The 18,888-nt window shown below is 34.9% G+C and overlaps 1 protein-coding gene and 1 long non-coding RNA gene across 9 annotated transcripts in view; one reads left to right on the forward strand and one right to left on the reverse strand.

The window, feature by feature from the left end:
- LOC143223273 (uncharacterized) overlaps window positions 1-7,478 on the reverse strand; it is a 306,721-nt gene extending 299,243 nt beyond the window's left edge. Inside the window, exon 1 of the long non-coding RNA XR_013012794.1 lies at window positions 7,413-7,478. This is a non-coding gene — a long non-coding RNA (uncharacterized LOC143223273). The remainder of the gene's footprint in view (window positions 1-7,412) is intronic.
- Window positions 1-18,888, forward strand: part of LOC143223272 (solute carrier family 12 member 8) — a 55,284-nt gene that overhangs the window by 15,849 nt on the left and 20,547 nt on the right. For 7 of the 8 annotated variants that reach the window (XR_013012791.1, XR_013012792.1, XM_076451019.1 and 4 more), the window contains 7 exons: window positions 9,849-10,138; window positions 11,827-11,967; window positions 12,397-12,588; window positions 13,434-13,551; window positions 16,565-16,678; window positions 17,370-17,571; window positions 18,108-18,195. Coding sequence is in view for 6 of the 8 variants with exons in the window: in XM_076451019.1 (XP_076307134.1) it covers window positions 9,968-10,138; window positions 11,827-11,967; window positions 12,397-12,588; window positions 13,434-13,551; window positions 16,565-16,678; window positions 17,370-17,571; window positions 18,108-18,195 (1,026 nt within the window). In the remaining 2 variants the exon portion in view is untranslated. Of the gene's footprint in view, window positions 1-4,968; window positions 5,036-9,848; window positions 10,139-11,826; window positions 11,968-12,396; window positions 12,589-13,433; window positions 13,552-16,564; window positions 16,679-17,369; window positions 17,572-18,107; window positions 18,196-18,888 lie in introns of all 8 variants that reach the window. The other variant, XM_076451024.1, reaches the window with a different exon arrangement.

The raw sequence follows: 18,888 nt of genomic DNA on the forward strand, positions 1-18,888 counted from the left end.
CCTTTGGGGATCAAGGCTTCTGGGACATGGACACTTCTCTTTACTTAGTCACACACATGTCCCCTGTCGTGGAAGTTTCAAGACCAATAGTACTTTTTTAAGGTTCCACACTCCTTGCAAATCCACCTCTTGTTCTTCTGGATGATCTTTCTTGGTATTTAGACCATTCTAACACCACTATCTGATGTCTTTTCACCTCTTCCCAAATTGGACATTCACCTGTTTAAGGATGCTTGTATTTCAGGATGGACAGTATCTCTGAATAATGGCCTGACTTTTGGCTATAGATCTATGAAGATGCATTTTCTACTTGTTTTTGCTTTGGACCACTTGCTGTCCACTAAGCATCCTCACATTTCTTTTGGACCAAATTGCTTTCTAGCATGCTTGGCAGGTAAGATATTACATTCTTTACCAAGCGTCAAAGCCAGATATATGCTGCTGCACTCCATTCTACTGCTAATGTGGGGTTCAGACAAAAGGAACTGTGGATTAAGTTCATGACTACCATCTCTTCTACCACCAGTTCCTAAGTAATATGAGAGAAGATTAAGAAGGTCAGTGGGCAGTATACTTCCATCCTCCTTTTGATCTTCCTCTTTGATGACTACCATCTCTTCTCCCACCAGTTCCTAAGTAATATGAGAGAAGATTAAGAAGGTCAAGTTGCTGATCTGATCCCCAGAGCATCACCAGTACTGTTAGCAAAAGCTTGTGTCATGCATCTAGTACCGCTGCCTCATCCCCCACCTTTTTAGCCATCAAGACTTGGAGAGAGCAATCACTTCATTCCTTTTGGGGTAATTGTCTCTATGAGTATAATCATCCCTTTACACTGAAACTCAAGCTTGCTCTTCATCAGTCAGGCAGTAGATCAGTCAGACCTGATGATATTCACTACAAGTTGCTGTTCTATTCCTCTTTCCTGTCTTTCTTGCTATTCTTCTGGTTGTTTTTAACTAGATCTGGCAGGAGAATGTTTTTCTTGATGCTTGGCACCATGCTATTGTCCTCCCATTCCCTAAGCCTTGGAAGGATCCCAAGATTCCTTCAAGCTACTGTCCACTTGCTTTGACAAGTTTTTTTCTGTAAGATCTTGCAGAGGATGGTTAATGATTTTGTTTGTTTGTTGAATCAAACAACCTCCTCTCACCCATCAGTGTGGATTCTGATGACAGCACTCCACTGTGGATCACCTGATTTAACTTGGAACATTAATGAGGGAAACATTTATCAAGCAACAATATCTTGCTTCTCTATTTTTTTTACCTTGAAAAAGCTTATGGTACTGCGTGGTGATATGGCATCCTGCAAGACCTCCACTCATATGATTTGTGTAGCCATTTGCTTATTTTTATTAAACATTTTTAATGGACTGATGATTCCAAGCCCATGGGGGTTTGACACTTTCCCATTCTTTCCCACAGGAATTTGGAATCCCTCATGGCTGTGTCTTGAGTGTCACACTTTTCATTATAAAGATTACTGCCATCAGTGTACACCTCCCTCTCTGCAGTTGTAAACAGTCCTGTCTACAACTTCCACATCTTGTGTCAGTCATTGAGCATGAGATTTATTGAACAGCAGCTACAGACTGTCCTCAGTCATTTATTGAAGTGGACCACAGCAATGATTTTACCTTTTCTTGCTCTAAAATTGTTTTCATGTACTCTTCTGCTGCCAACAGGGTATTCACCCCAATCCAGAGCTCCATCTTGAAGAAATTGTGGTTCCTGAGGCAAAGTTCTTTGAGCTTATATTTGACTGTAATCAGACTTTCATTCTACACACCAAGCAGCTACACATAAAGTGTACAAGAGTGCTAAACAGTTTCCGTATCCTCTCTTCCACTTGGGGAGCAGATTGATGTTCTGTGCTAAAGATCTATTGCACTCTAATTTGATTAAAATTGGACTATAGGTTTCTGACCTATAGCTCTGCCAGGACCCTGGACTTGAAGATGTTAGACCCTGTTCAACATCAGGGGCTTTCTGCACTTCTTCAGTCTAGTGTTTGTGCACTGAGTCTCATGAACCTCCTCTATACTTCCACTGTTTGCAACTGTCTTTACTGTATGCTTCTAAACTTTGATAAATACCACAGCATCCAAACTGGGGCTGTTTTTCTTCCTCATTGGGATATGCTTTTTCAGAATAGGCAGTCTGCCACTGTTTCTTTTGGCCTTCAAATCCAGGTGCAGGTAGATGAATTGGGTCTGTCCTTAGATGATATTGCTGTATCCACTGGTCAGCCCATTCCACCCTGGCTTATTATCATCACTAAATGTGACTTTTAAGTCATCTGCAGAAGACAAATACTCCTGATTGGAAGTTATTTTCTATTTGCTGAACATCTTTCAAACCTTTCTTCTATTCCCATTTATTATGGATAGTTTGAAATCAGATGATTCTGTGGTCTCTGCCATAGTTTGTTGTAGTTGAGTGGTTGCACACAGAATCCCCTCTACAGCTTCTGTGTTCATTGCTGAACTATACTTTATTTCCCTCACCCTGAAACACGTAGAAGCTATGCAACACATGAACTCTGCTATTTATACCAACTTGTTTAGCTCTCTACTGGGCCTGGAATTGCTTCAGGTTAGTTCTCACCCTGTTCTTGTTGATATTCAAAACTGACTGGCCCTTTTCACTTTATCATTTCTTTCTATCCAGTTTTTCAGGATACGAGGCCACATTGGTATTTATGGGAATGAACTTGCTGATGCTACAGCAAATTTGTTTGTTCTGGTGCTATCACAGCATTTCTACCACCTTCTACCTATTTCACTGCTGCAGGATAAGTTCTTCACCACTCTCTTCTGTTTCTTCTGTATCTACAGATTCCCACCACCTTTCTCTTTTGCTGATTAGAATCTCACTGTGGTTCTCTGCACTCTTACCTGGGACCCTACAAACCTTTAGCAACTTGATTAATGTTTCATCTCTCATTAGACACATGTCCTGCTACCACTTTCTTGGGGTCAGTGTGATTTCAGATGTCTATTCCATACAGTTCTTTTCAAATTTTCTTAAACTGCACTTACCACCCCCTTTATCGTGATTAGTCTTTTTTCCCCTTAATCTTTCATAACCAGGGTCAGTAGCCACACATTTTCACCCATATCCCTTTTTTTATTATACCTCTGCTCTATGTTCATTCTGTAACAAACATATTTCTCTGTCCTGTCTGGACCATTCATTATTTTTGTCATGCTCTTCTTCCTTTTGGAGTTTCAATCATCACTTTATAATTTTGTGTAATCTGTCTCTGTTGGGGTTTTCTCTTTCTACCTTTGTAGGTTAGCTCTGTCTACTCATCCATCTGAGATACACCATCAGATTCATCACCTCCCACATTCTTTAGCTACTCTTTGTCACCAATTTTTGATGCTGTTCTCCAGACTGGTATGTGTTATCCCACACCTTTTCATCACCCACTGTCTACTTCAACTGGTTGTCTCATCTTCATGTAGATTTAGACTTCTGCTTCTATCCATTTTTTAATCCACCTTATGTCTTTTGACAGGTGAGTATATACATTTTTTTTTCTCACTTCAAAATCACTAGGATTTCTCTAGGCTGTTAGTGTTGCCTCTAATGCTAAAATCCACATCAAGCCAGAATAACGAAGTGCTCTTACCATCTGCTTTAACTTTGCAAGTGCCCACTGTAAGATGAGATTAAATTCTGCAAGGCCACTTGAGGTTTCTTGTGATATTTTTATATGTACGTTACTTTTCTTGTCTGACTCCATCCATTCCATGGACTATCATGAAAAAGCCAGCTCCAGTGGAGCAATGTTTGTCCAATTCTTTGGCTCACTCTTACCAGCTATTAAAACCAGGACTTTGCTGTTACCCATTACAGTGGCTTCTTTGAAAGACCTTTCCAGGCTGAAGGGCTGATGGGAATCTGGGCATATTCTTTTGATCTCCATTATACAAATTCTTCCCTCTCATTGAGTGGAGCAGGAGACACCCTTGTCACCATTTCCCAGCTGCTGGGGTGGTAGACATGGAGAATTCTAATCATTTGGAACCTAACTGCTGGGGCTAGAACAACTGGGTTATTTACAGTGAGAAGTGGAGCTGGAATGTATTGTGTGGGTTATCCCACACACATTACTGTAATATATCATAGTCTTCAAATGAATCTGTGTTATAACTCATTAAGCTAATCCTTATATATCCTTATTTTATAAATCCTCCTGCTACTTTTTTAGTCTGTTCATTCTGAAAACAACAAAATACATCCCACTTCTGCAGCTGGCACAGTTCATTAGAGAAAATTGGTTAAGTTGAGATGAACAGTCTTTTAAACACCAATAATATATCACATTCACACCTTACTCCCACAGTAGCCAAAGGCCCTGCAGTGACTGATGGTATAATAGAAGTTCATATGAGTGTCCTTACAGATATGATTCTATACAACATTCTTCCACAATTGGCATGGGACCAGTAGAAACAGACAAAAGATAGATGAACACAGATACTTATCACTAGTGTCCTTCTCTCACAGCTGGTTTTAATCCATCAAATCTGATGGTATAGGAGGTGAGCATACAAGGTATGGTCTGAATGAACCCAAACCTCACTACATTCATTGGCTGTCTGACAGCTTGTGTGATAAAACTTGGATGGCTGTGTACCTATTATGCCCATCTTTTTTACAGTTATGGCTTTTTGCCTAATTTTCTTGTACAGGCAAAGATGTCTCACCTAGCATAAAAACATGCAGTGTTCCATAGGTGACTCTTTGGAACCTTGTCATTGGATGCCACAAGCCATGGGTTTTTGTTGGGTGTTTTTGCAGAAATCTCATCTAGGTAATATTTGCACTGACCCTTTCACATCCCAGTATGGGATTCTAGCTACTTTATTCAGAAGTTAATATTTTTCTTATCTGAAAATGTATTTCTTATACTCATTTCCCAATACATTTACACTAATCCTTCCTACTTTTTCAGAACACATTTTTCATCAAAGTATGAGAATACATGAGCACGAATGAAGAGGTAGTCACTGTACATAGAGGTATGTTACTTTCTTATTGGTGATAGGTTTTGCTGTAAATTCACATGGTTTTACATCAGATTAGGTAGGAGTTTTCACAAGGCTAATGGCTTGCAAATGTCTTTGGCAGATTACATGATTTCAAGAAGAAATAAACTTTTCTGTGTGAGGTGAGTATCTGTTGGAAATACATTTTCAGGTATGGTAAGTTCTTACTAAAGCATGCTGACTACATAGATCAGAACTTTAAATTAGTAAATAATGACTAATATTGTGTATTTGTGAAACATCCTGAAATGTCATTAAATCTAAGAATAACTCAGCTAACTTTGCTTTATTTTGAAGTAGGATGTTGTAGTATCATAAAACCATATACTGATTCATGAGCATTTGGTATTTTTTGTTGTAAATCACTTTTGAGAGTTGGCCAGATTAAGATAGTTAGGATGTCCAAAATCCATAATCTGAGCTAACAATACAAAGTAATTTTTGTAAACTGTGAAATAATAAAAAATGGTATATTTACAATGGCTAAGCACTTTACTTAGATCTGTGCACCTTTAAGCCTTGGGCCTGACCTGAACTGCAAATGCAACCAGATTGATTACTTGGTGGTTGGTCTCTTTGATTCTATAAATTACTAGAACAACTGTGTTTAACAGATATAGGAGAAAGGCAAAGATACTGCAACATTCAAAAGAGACTTGATAATGTATGTGTATCTAGCAGGTATCACAGTGGCCAAGACACTTGTTAGGCTGCTCCAAGATATCTGCCATTCAGGTTTATTAGCAGTGGAAAAAGGTGATTAAAGTGTTTACAGTATGAGGGATTTTTTTATCACAACCATTTAGTAATTAGAAGAAGAGAAGAACAATTAGACAGGATAGAATCCACCTGTCATCAAACAACAGATTCATATCTATCTCCAGCCATGCTCTTTTAAGAGTACTGCAATAGATGGAGACTTGCAGAAGAAGATCATTGTGTAAACCTCCAATTTCAGTTAAGAACAAGAATGAAAGATGCTTCAAGTGTTGTAAGGGTTTTCAGATATTGGGATTCATGAAGATTGGTGAAAAATGATGGGGTTTAGTGGTTGTGCTTTACTTTTTTCTTCACAGATGGGTGAAGGCATTTAAAGAAATCCACATGAATCACTTGAACCCCTATCTTATATGATCCCAACTGTTTAGGTCATTGGTGGAGTCATGGTTTTAGGCATGTTTTTCTGAGACACCCTGGGCTTCTTTTTTTTTTTTGAAAATGGAACAAATGACACAGATTATTAAAGTTTTTTTTCTTCAAGTGCACCCACTGGTGCTTCGTATGTAGTTTGGGAATGGCTACTTCCAAGGTTGTGATGCTCCCATGGGAGGTTTCAGTTGAATGCTTGTTGGATGAATTTGATAGTCTTAGTCATCATGATGATGGCTTCAAAAATTGCATATAGCAGAGATGCCAACCATTATGACTTGAGCATAATCATTATGATTTTGGTATATACATTACGACTATACGCTCATACAGACAAATATTACACCTTGTTGCAACTCCCAAATTATTATATAGGGCTATACAATAAAGTGACAAATTGTTCCTCCAGGGCTTGAAAGGGGTGAAAAGAAAATTTCTAGTGAGATACAAATAAATTTTGATAATAAATAAAAGACATAGTCCAAATGGCTACTTGCAATAGTCATATTTATGCTTGAAATAATAAAAAATATTTGTATGTCCGATGTCTACCAATAGTTTGTGTGGTGCTTCTCCATACTGGGTACGTTGGGGAATCCATAGTTACGTCATCAGTGCTTGTCAGCCAATCAGTGCTAACATAGATGGGTATTTCTCGTTTTCTAAGTAACATAGAAATGCCAATGAGATCGTTCACAAGATGGAAAAAAACAGGCTTCGACCAGATTGTCTTGTTTCTGGCAAATCTAAAAGGACTAAAACTGTGAATCAAAAATTTAGGAAAGAGTATAGTGCAAAATATCCAGTCATTGCATCAAAAGTCAGTGACAGTCATGCGTTTTGTACAGTTTGTCACATCAGTTTTTCTGTGGCTCATGGCAGGATAAACGATTGTTTCAGATATACCCAATTGGCATCTCACCAACAAAAGGCTGAGGCGAAGACAAAAACAATGCAGATAACGACATTTATGAGTAAGAATTCAGAATATGAAACCATAAATGCAGAAGTGATGTTCACGCAATTCGTCATTGCTCATAATTTACCCCTAGCTGTAGCCAATCATGAAAGACATCTATTCAGAAAAATGTTCCCAGACTCTGATATAGCAAAAAAAATATGGCTGTGCTAGAACCAAAACTACAGCCATTGTACAAATGTTGGGTTGTGAAGATGACAAAATGATTTCAAGCATACTCACTAACAGTATTTACAGTTTAGCCACAGATGGATCCACAGACACGGATGACTCAAAACTGTATCCAGTGGTTGTATGGTATCTTGACCCTTTGCTTGGAAATATTGTTTGTTCTCTTTTGACAATGGTGGAATGGAAAGAAGCTTTAATGAGAGAATATTTTCAAGCTTTTGGACCATGAACTGACAAGGAGGAAAATTCCATGGGAAAACTGTCTTAGTTTATCTTCAGACAATGCCTCAGTTATGTCTGGTATAGGTAAAGGTGTGATGGGACACATCTCAAGATGACAGCCTAGCATTTACTTCAAGAGCTGTGCCTGTCACCTCATGAATATTGCTGTCCAGAAAGCTTCCAGAGAACTGCCCTGCCCAGTTTTCAATATATATTGATAGATATCTACTATTTTCTGGACAAAAGTGCTAACAGAAAACAACATTCCAAAGAGTTCCAAGGATTGTATGACAAAGAAACAAGAAAAATTCTAGAACTTGTTAACACAAGATGGCTATCACTTGGGGTGTGTCTCAACAGAATATTGGACATGTGGAAACCATTGAAGAAGTATTTTCACTGTGAAAAGGAAAAACTGGATTAAAAAGGATCTAAATGTGCAACAAGACTTTAACAGTCAAGACACCCTCCCAGCCACACAGACACAAGACAATAGTCTCCAAAAACAGACAAAGAAACATTTGACATAATATATGTTTAGGCAGTCTGACCTTGAACTAAAGAAGAGACAATCAATGAAAAAAGAGAAGAAAATGAAAGCCAGCAAGGAAGTAATCAAGAAAAGTTATGTGTAGAGCAAGTTAGATAAGTTAACAGTTTTCTTGGACAACAAAATGAACTTGTTATTTTGTCTTTTTATTCAGTCTGCAATTCCTCTATTTGAGCAAGCCAATTTGATATTGCAAAGAGAAGAACCTTACATACACATTATGCATAGAACTCTGATTACACAAGTTAAAAATATACTTGTCGGATACATCAAGCCAGAATATCTTGAAGGCAACATCACTGAACTTGACTACAACAATGAATCCTTACACAAATCTGATGAAGCAATTTCTATTGGAAATGCTGCCGAGAAATACATTGTTAAATATGAAAAGGACCTGGACCTGATCAGCTTCTATACCAGTGTCAAGAAATAGTATATTGCAGCTACAAATTACATGATGAAACATTTCCCTCTAAATGATGAACTTTTGATTCACGCAGAGGTTGCTGATCCAAAACTGAAAGTCGGCAAAGATTTCTCTACACTACACTTCAGACAGGTATTCTGTCCTTGTCAATACACATGAGCACAACACTACTGACAAGTTGGAAGGGCAATATTTGAACTATCAAATTGATACTTTCTCAGAAACTGTTCTTCAGTTGAATGTTGACAAATTTTGGGTTCAACTGTCTACAGTTAAGGATGGAAATGGCAACCAGAAGTATGACATTCTGTGTAGGTTTATGCTTGGAATTCTTACAATCTTCCATTCTAATGCTGACAGTGAAAGGATATTTAGTTTAGTGACTAAAAACAAAAGCAAGTTCAGACAAAACTTGAGCACCTCAGTTTTGAGCAGTATTATAACACAAGATGTGTATGCAGTCAAATGGACAATGTTGTTATAACTCCCAACCATCAGAGGCTTTCTCATGAAAGCAAAGGCTGCAACAGCTGCAAAACTATTACAATAAGTGTCAGTGTTATAAACATGATATAAACTAGTCCTTACACAAAGGCTTTTTCTGCTTACTGTTTGTGCATGTTAAATGTTGTTTTACCAGTATGTTTGTTACTCTGAACTGAATAAAAAACATAATTTCAAAATAATTTTTTGAAATTTATTTATTAAATACACAAAACACAGTAATAAAATGAGCAATATATAGCAGTAATAAATATTAATAGTTATAATAATATAAAAAAAACAGCTAAGAGACATTGGTCAGGCCTAGTAGCTGCAAATGATAAAGGGCTCTTTCTACAATCATTACACTCTGTCATTTGATATAGTTGGTATCTCTGATATAGTATTTCCTGGATGTGGAAAAAATACCCAAGAATATTTTCCAGCAGTGGATTTTATACTATGCTGTGCCATTTTTCAGGTAAATAGTTACCCAACCCATTATTAGATATAGGTCCAAATAAAGTGGCTGACCTGTACTGTTAAAGAAACTAACTTAAAGGAAGAATATATAATTATGAATAGCAAAATTATTAAATGTGTAAGTATGGTGATATAAGGGGAAATGAAAAGTTTAGTGAGGTATATCCTGCTTTGATATGTGATCAGTATTTTGCATGTTGTATAAAAGTTTCGGTATATGTGGTGTACATAACATTTATTTCTTCCATGATAAACTATCACTACTGGAAAGTTTGGCTCTGCAAATGTATTTCTTTTATTTTTCTCTATATTTGTCAAGAATCAGGATGAAAGACTGCAGGCAGAGACTTCAGCTGAAGCACCTTGAAACAAAAAATCACTAGACTTGGACTTTTTTCTTTACTTTTGTTTTCTACAATGGTGAGACATTATTGAGCCATGGCTGAAAGTTTTGAAAAACCATCTAGTGACTATCAAGTGGATTGGGAAAGATATGGTCTCAGGTCTGATTCTGTTGCACCTTCTCAGACTTCTGCTGAGACTCAGCAAGGGGAGAAGTTACTTCATGGCGAGATATCTAACCAAAACGAACTCTTTCATGAAGATCAGGTATGAGTTTCATGTTACCCGAATATTTTATTAGTTTCCTAATGGTAAGGATTTTTAATTTAAACAGTATATGTGCTGTACTGTGCAAAGGTACATGGACAAAGTAATATTTTGTCATTCTCTCCATTTTATGTAGCTAATTCTTCCATTCCATTATAGAATGTAAATTTCAACTGTTGACAACTGAATGAGCCAGGGTGAGAATACATACCCTTTAGAATTTCCATGCACTTTTACCAGGAGCATGTCATAAGGGTTCTGCTTGAATGAACACATTGATCAAATTTAAGGTCTGAAATGACTGTTGTAATACCCTGTGCAGAGTATTAACCATACAGAAAGAATCTAGCATATGTTGCCAGTATATGCTAGAAGAAATCAATTTAATAGCACTTCACAAAAGCTTTGGGAAAAGCAGTATTTCACAGTATACATTAGGTTTTGTTGTTATGCTACGACCCAAAAAGTGTAGCAAACTGTCAGTAGAGCAAAGAGTTTGCATAAAAGCTTTACGTGATAATGGTTAGATTTTCTTACAAATTGCTGCAGACTTGAAATGCTCCTAAAACATTTGAAAATAAGAAAGAGGCAAAACACCTAAACTCAGTGATACTGAGGTTAAATATCTTTGTTTATGCAACCTTCGAGACAGAAGGAAGACTGCTGCTGATTTCAAGCATTAGCTAAACGACCATGTACCAAATGACAGAAAATTGTCCAGATCTACAGTATTGAGAAGACTCAATAATAATGGAATATTTAGTCATATAGCAATTAAAATACCTTAATATTGATCCCCAAATACTGTCAAGAGATTAAAATTTGCTAAAAAAAGTACTAAAAGTGGACCGTTGGTTATTGTAAAAGTATGTAATGGACAGACAAATTCAAATTTGAAATATTTTGTTCAAAGCACAAGTTGTACATCCAGTGGAAGAAACGTGAAAGATACTTACCCCAGTGCATGGTACCTACCATGAAGCATGGAGGGAGAGCAGTGTAATGGTTTAGGGGTAATTTTCTGCTGAGGCAACAGGATATTTATTTGCAAAATAAATGGAATAATGGACCAAAGCAAGTATCATAAGATACTGATCTGTCATGGTAAACCCAGTAGTTTGTGTATTATTCTGTTATCGAGAAGATGAACCCAAATGCTTATCCCACCTATCCAGAAATTACTTAGCTAAGTGATAAGCTGCTGGAGTCATTCAAGTGATGCACTGTCCCCTAGAAAAGCCCAGTCTCAACCCAGTTGAGCAAATCTTGGATTTGATAGATCAAAAATTTAACAAGTCAAACATTACTTCCAAAGAAACTTTATAGGGGTGTATTAAAAACATTTGGAGTAAAATATCAAATCACACTGTGATTAACTATGTCTCAACAATGCCTGAAAGACTGTCTGCAGTTATTAAAGCTAAAGAGGGATACACAAAACATTAACTGTTTGCTGAATTCAAGCACTTCTACCAAGTTTCTGTTGTACTAAGTATGAAGATTAAAAATACTTTTGATGTTTCATCTGTAAGTTACCTTCCATTGTTCTTTGAAAGTATCCTGAAATCTAATTTTGACTTTGTCCTAACACTTTTGCACAGTACTGTTACATATACTTTAATAGCTTGGATCTTAAAAACATCAAAAGATAATGTTTATTCTTTTGAACAAACCTACTTTATTTGTAGATTTCTGACAGTAAGCCATGGTGGAAGGCCAATTTCTTTTTATCTGAACCAGTTCTGTTTGGAACCTGGGATGGTGTCTTCACATCATGTATGATCAACTTGTTTGGTGTAATTGTTTTTCTCAGAACTGGATGGATTGTTGTAAGTTACTAATTTCCCTGTGAGAGGTCAATTTTAATCCAATTAAATATTTTCGTTATGTTTTATACCTTTTCTGTAGTTATATTTTTACTTATTTTTTCCATATATTTTGTTGGTGAATTTTACTCCAGAAAGAATAATTTTCTGAAATTTAATAGTGTACATTTTTATGTAGTAATTCTCACATGAAATGATTATTCACAATTGTAGCAGTTTTTCCAGCATGCAAATTTAGAATACTAGAAACTGCTATAGTAATACTTTTAACTAAACTAGGTTAGATGTAAGTCTTCAAAAATACAAAACTTTGAAATTGTACAGGTAGTATAGTTGATACAATAATGAGACAACTGTTTAAGCTAAAGAAAAGAAAAGTAAAATATGTTTTGTGAGAACATTTTTTTTATTCCTAAGTATCTGATTTCCCAGGGAAATGCTGGCATTGGGTTTTCTGTGCTGGTTATCATGGTGACTGTGACAATCTGTACAATGGCTGTCATGGCAGGAATTGGAATTTGTGAAAGATGTCATGTGGAGAGTGGTGGAGTTCATTTCTTACTGTCTCATGTTCTTGGGGCACAGATTGGTGGTGCTTTCAGTATTGTATATTGCTTTGGGCAGGTAACAACACTGTACCATTTATATGTTACATGTTCTCTTTAACGAAAGGTTAGGTAAGATTGTATATGTGTGTGTGTGTCTAATTTGTGATACTTAATTTTAGCTTCTAAGAACAAAATTGGAGTAACTAAAGGTTTATTAAAAGTTGTTAAACTTGTGCATAAATTGCCTTTATTTTATAAATAATAAATTAATACCCCAGTAAAAACAATTTGCAAATATTAAATTATGTACAGGTTAAAAGAAAATATGTAAAGAATTTGCACTTGAGTTAATGTTGCATCTAGTATATAAACTTTTGTTTTTTATAGTATGAAGGTATAACAGATCTCATAAATTTTTTTCTATAGTTTAAGAAGCAATTTATATTTTGAACTGGCATGATTGAGACATGACTTCTGTTTATAAATGAATAAGCTCTTTTTATATGTAGGATATTTTCTTTAACTAGTTGTACATTCAGGTAGCTTTCTGATCCTAGGGAAGGGCTAATGATGAATGGAGCTCTATACAGAAGAGAACTCGCTTATTGATGAACAGAGGTTCATCATAAGCATGTTAGTTCAGTATATAAATTGATACTTAATATGTGAATAATACTGTTTTTCCAAGTTGTGTGTGTGTGTATGTATACAAAGAATTTCCTTGAAGAGAAAATGAACTTTGTATGTTGTACATACTAAGCATAAAGTGAACTATGTTCAAAAATTCCTATTAAGAGAAAAGAGACATGTCAAAAATTTTTAGGTAAAAAAATATCTAATTGCACATGTAATCAGTTTTGTTATTTTTTACACAGAATGCTTTAAAGCTGTTTGTGGTTTTACTGCTTTTGACCTTTCTAGGCTGTTAGTTGTGCTCTACATGTTATGGGATTTGCTGAATCTATGTCAGAGTTATTGAGTATCACAAATCCATGGCTGGAGAGATCCTTTGCATTTGGACTTATAATCTTGTTGCTAGGCAAGTCAGCTCAAAGTTTTTGTCTGAATATTTTTATAGATATATTATGGATAGCTTTATAATTTCTTTGATCTTTAACCTTTTGTTTTTGCAAGTTAAACTTATGGTTGATAATAATAACCTATAGATTGTGTGATTAAATGTAGTTGGTGTGTAAGAATATAATAGCTTATTTTCAAATGTAAAAGATCTGCATACAGTTTAACTAGCGAGCTGTAATAATCTAAGATTAAATTTTATTAATTCAGAACCAATAACTGGGATAAATGTACACCCTTGTGCAAATTAATTGAAACAAATGGTCATTTTACAATATTTTCAGTATGGTGGCCAGTGTAGCTCACTGGACCTGCTTATTTCCTTTAATAGTCATTTTTTTCACACAGATGGCATCATTAGCTATGTTTTGCAGTACGGTTGATTTTAATTTGGGATATATGACGAAATTTTGAGGAATATTATGTCATTCGAAATTGCGTTAAAAGGGCAAGGAGACCAGTCAAAAAACAACTTCTTACCAACTCAATGAAGAAAAAAGGGTATCAGTGGGGTCTGAAATACAAGAACTGGATGCAAGAACAATGGAGAAGGTGTTATTCAGTGACGAGACTCATTTCTTTGTACAGGGTCAAAGAAGTCTGCATGTTCGCAGATCCCCAGGTGAGAAACTTCAAGAATCTCACATCAATCAGTTCGTAAAACATCCCTTGAAGAAGATGTTTTTGAGCTTTATCAGCTACTATGGCATTGGATGCTTACATATCGTAGAAGGTATGATGCGAGGACCACAGTACATCGAAGTTTTGCAGAAAAGAGTCGTTTCAAAATTGAAAAAGAGATTTCCAGATGGATCTGGCATTTTTCAGCAAGATCTGGCTCTGTGCCACACATCGAAACTTGTAAAGAATTTTATGACTACAATGCGAATAAAGGTGTTAGACTGGCCTGGAAACTCTCCTGACTTAAATTCTATTAAAAATTTTGAGCGATTTGTAAAGAAAGACTTTGGGGAAAAGACTGTACTACGAAAGATAAGCTAATTGAGGCCATAATTGAGGTGTGGTACTGCGATCCAAATATTAGTAAAAACTGTAGTCAACTCGTGGACTCGATGCCAAAGCGGATTAATGATCTTCTGAAAAATAAAGGCGGTCGTATCATGTATTAATTTGTGAGTAATTTTTGGATTCTCAGAAATAAAATGCAAAAAATTGAAAAAAATCATAATTTTCAGTCTTGTTTCAATTAATTTGCACAAGGGTATACTGTTTTATATCCCATTGCAAACATTTGAAATATCTCTTCTGTGTTTTATTTTTTATTTTCTGTTAACATAAAAATAAAACAAATAGAGTTAATATTAGAAGGTAAAAATAAAACTGAAAATCTGATGAAAACCAAAATATCATAGTCAAAAAAGAAATTAACAGACATTCTTATGGGTTGTGCCTCTTGTCACTGATTCCTTATATGGAAACTGACTGTCTCTTAGGAAGTGGAGGAGATTTTCTTAGAGTTAAAAAAATAAAACATTGTGACGTGCATGTAACAAAGAACAAACTTCTGATAAACCTCACAACCCTAATAAAATTATTAATATCTTTAGCTCAAGGATTCCATTCAAAATATTGTAGTTGTTTTTAATAAACTCCAAACTTTGAATATGATGCTCAGTGACAATTAATAAAATGTTTATATTCTGCTAGGTAATAAGTGGAAAGCTTGAAATTAATATTTACAACTTAATTATCAAGCATTTACCTTTTAATACCTCCATGACATTTTAAATGGTCAGACTTTCTAAATATACAGAGTTGAAACTTGTGTAACTGTTACCTGTAAAATAATTCCATGTTCAAAATCGCATGGTAACTTTTAATATCAGTTTTATTTACTTTCTTTTTGAATTTGTTTTTGTAATTTTTATGTTGTAGATTCTTTTAAATTCTGACTTGGATTATCGAACCATTATTATACAGAGATTATCAATAATGAATAGATACCTACTCCAGAAGTAAGGTTATTTTATTAAACAAAAACGTGGGTACCAGCTTATAATTAATATTTAGTGGATATGCCCTTTGCAGTATTTAAGGCTGGAACATCTGGGCCTGTGGGGATACACCTCACTTCAGATGAAGAAATTGGATTATTGTGTTTTTGTAGAATTTATTTAAATGCTGTTGTTTGGAATACTTTTGTAGGGAATGATCAAGAATCCACCACACATACTTGAAGGGTTTCATAACTGGTAATAAGCCTGGGCATAGGTTAGTGGTATTGCTCAGAACTTAAACCCATCATTTTGTCTTGGGCTGAATGAGCAGAAACCCCATCATGACTGAAAACTCTGCCTTGTTTCTTTGTAGATCATGCTATAAAAATAACTTCTGATGATATTATAGTGCATTTTCACGTTTCTCTTCATAAAACAAATTCTTAGTTGGTTTGGTTTTAGGTTCTCAGTCTGTGTAGAAACCATTATTTTTGGAAGTAGTCTGTTGATTCATTTGTGGGCTTTATCAGCACATTTGATTGATTTTAAATCACTAAATAATGTATTCTGATGCACGAAGTGTGTTTGTTGATATTAAAGCAGCACTTGATTACTTTTGATATGTGTTGAGGAATAGATTTTGTTACACATGAGTATATTTTGTTGAATTCATGTAAGTTGTTTCATCATAATGAAAGTACATCTGAGTGCTAAATATCAATTGTCCTTCTTGTTTTAGTAGTTAGTACCACTGTGTGTTTTATACCTTATTTTTTTTCAGTGATTAATGTCAGCAGGTAGCTAATGCTCTTTATACTTGTAATGGTGAATACCAAAGTCTACTGTACTGTTATTTTTTGTCATTTCGGTGATTCATACTATGAGGTATCCCATGTTCCTCTTACAGTACAGTTACATTTTTATATTTTGTGATTAGAACCTTGATGTAATCCATGCTTTAATTACTTATAATAATTATTTGAACACTACATTTAATAATTCATTTTTTATTTCCAGTGATAAACATTGCAGGTGTTAAGTGGGTAATTCGACTCCAGTTTCTTCTTTTGATCATTCTTCTTCTTGCAGCATTGGACTTTGCAGTTGGCACTTTTATAACTGTTGATCCTGGTATGTTTAAGATATATTTATTCAAGGAGTTTCCTTTATTGCATAAATTAAGTATTATACATATGCATTTGCTAATATTTAGTAGTAAAAATTTCATTATTTTGATAGTCACGATATATATATTCCTTGTTTTTAGTTTCTTGTAAACTATGATAATAAAACTAATATTTATTATCAGACAAGTATTAGGCCTTCTGTATTTTTCAGCACCACATTCTCTATTCATTCTCTTAGATTTTCAGGAAGAAGAATGGATAATAGTATCATATTTTTAACCACATTGCCATCCATTGTTAAAATGTATGTCTTATGACATATATCATTAATTATAATCATGCTTTGCCAACCTAGATAAAGCATTCACAGGTTAATAAGAAAAACTCTTTCTTTTTTTTTCTTCATTAGCTGGTGGACTTTTATGTACTCTATATGAAAGTATATCTGACAATCTGAAAACTATACAGAAGGATCTAAGGTGTAGTGATTGTAATAAAATTTTTAACTATTTAATGTATACATTGTATGCTCACACATCAACTTACAAATTTGTATAAGGATATAATTCATGTGAACTAGACAGTATTAAAAGAGTCTTAACTGGTCATGATTATATAGACAGCTCTGTTCACAATGTTCATAATAAATATATACATACTTTGTAAGTGACATGAACAATTAATCTCTTGTTTAGTGAACGGAGTGACTGGGTATACTCTTGTTAATGTCAGAAACAATTCTAGACCTTCATATTCAGAAGATCAAAACTGGTTCACATTATTTGGAGTCTTCTTCCCAGCAATGACTGGAATCTTTGCAGGAATTAACATGAGTGGTGACCTGCATAACCCTTCTAAAGATATACCTGCAGGGACATTAGCTTCTATTGGAACTAGGCAAGGGCATTGTTTGTTTTATGACATGAAACAAAAGAAGAATGATTTTTAGTAGTAATTATAATTTGTTATAGGTCTACCACAATGTGTAACACTTCATTGTGAGTATGTATACAGTTTGGTCTGTATGGAAACAAGTTACATTAAATATATTGCCTTACAAAACAAAGACTGCAGTTATATAATCTAGTGTAATGTAACATTTCAAATTTGTTTGAAATATGCATCAAAACTTTTTAAATATTTCGTATAATGATGAGTTTCTGAATGAAATCAATTTTATTGACAGATAAATCCTCCACAAGTAAAAGAATATTATTTCAACAAATCTGGATAAAGTAGGTGATAAAATAATTAATGAAATGAATTCTGTATCTGGTTTCAATGAAGTTGTATAATTGTTTTTAGTGGTACAATGGACTGCATGTAGGGATGTTCAGTAATGCAAGTGATGGGCTGTTAGGCTATGGTCACATTTGTTTTGTAATCTGCTTTGTGTCCTTGTATTTCATACCACACTACTATGTTTCTTACAGTCTGCTGTTATATCTTCTATTTGCCCTGGGACTAGGAGCAACATGTGAGAGATGGGCATTACAGACTGATTACATGATAGCAGAGAAGGTGATATATATTAATTTTATCTGAAGTCTTGTTGTTTTTATTGAAATTGTTTAACAGATTCACAACTGTAGAAGTTTTAACCCATGAGCTAAGACATTAATGACTTGAGCACCAGCTGCCTCTAACATATTCACTATTGCTAAAGTGCCAAAACTTTAACAACAGTTTGAAATTATTATGCTGAATAACAGTATTAACAAGAAAAGTAGCCAATACTGGATCAGTTGATCAGTAAATCTATATCAATGATTTTTTTTCATGATGCCCATGATGAAAGGAATGCCAAGAAATGTTCTCATTTCAGATCCATCAGTTACAGGCTACCTCCACATTCTGTGCTCAGATTTTAAGCAATTCAATTCCACGAACTACTCGGCAAATCTGTTCATTTCAGTGGCTGTTGTGTTCACATTTTCCATCACAAACAGTTTGGAAATGTCAACTGGAACAGCTTTCAGCAGCAAACCTGTAACAACTTTAAGGCTGTGAAGTAAAAAAATATCATTTAGACTAAAATATGTAGCCTGGATATTCTACCATTTATCAACTGATGCTGGTATTCCAGTGTCAGTGTCTGAATTGGCACTATTAGTTGCAGACTCAGTCACTAGGCTTATAATAACTGTCCCTATCAACACCAAATGACTGTAGCAAAGTCTTGTAAAATACTTGCAGTTTCATTTAGACTAAAAC

Source organism: Tachypleus tridentatus, chromosome 8, assembly GCF_004210375.1.
Source record: "Tachypleus tridentatus isolate NWPU-2018 chromosome 8, ASM421037v1, whole genome shotgun sequence".
Lineage (NCBI taxonomy): Eukaryota > Metazoa > Arthropoda > Merostomata > Xiphosura > Limulidae > Tachypleus > Tachypleus tridentatus.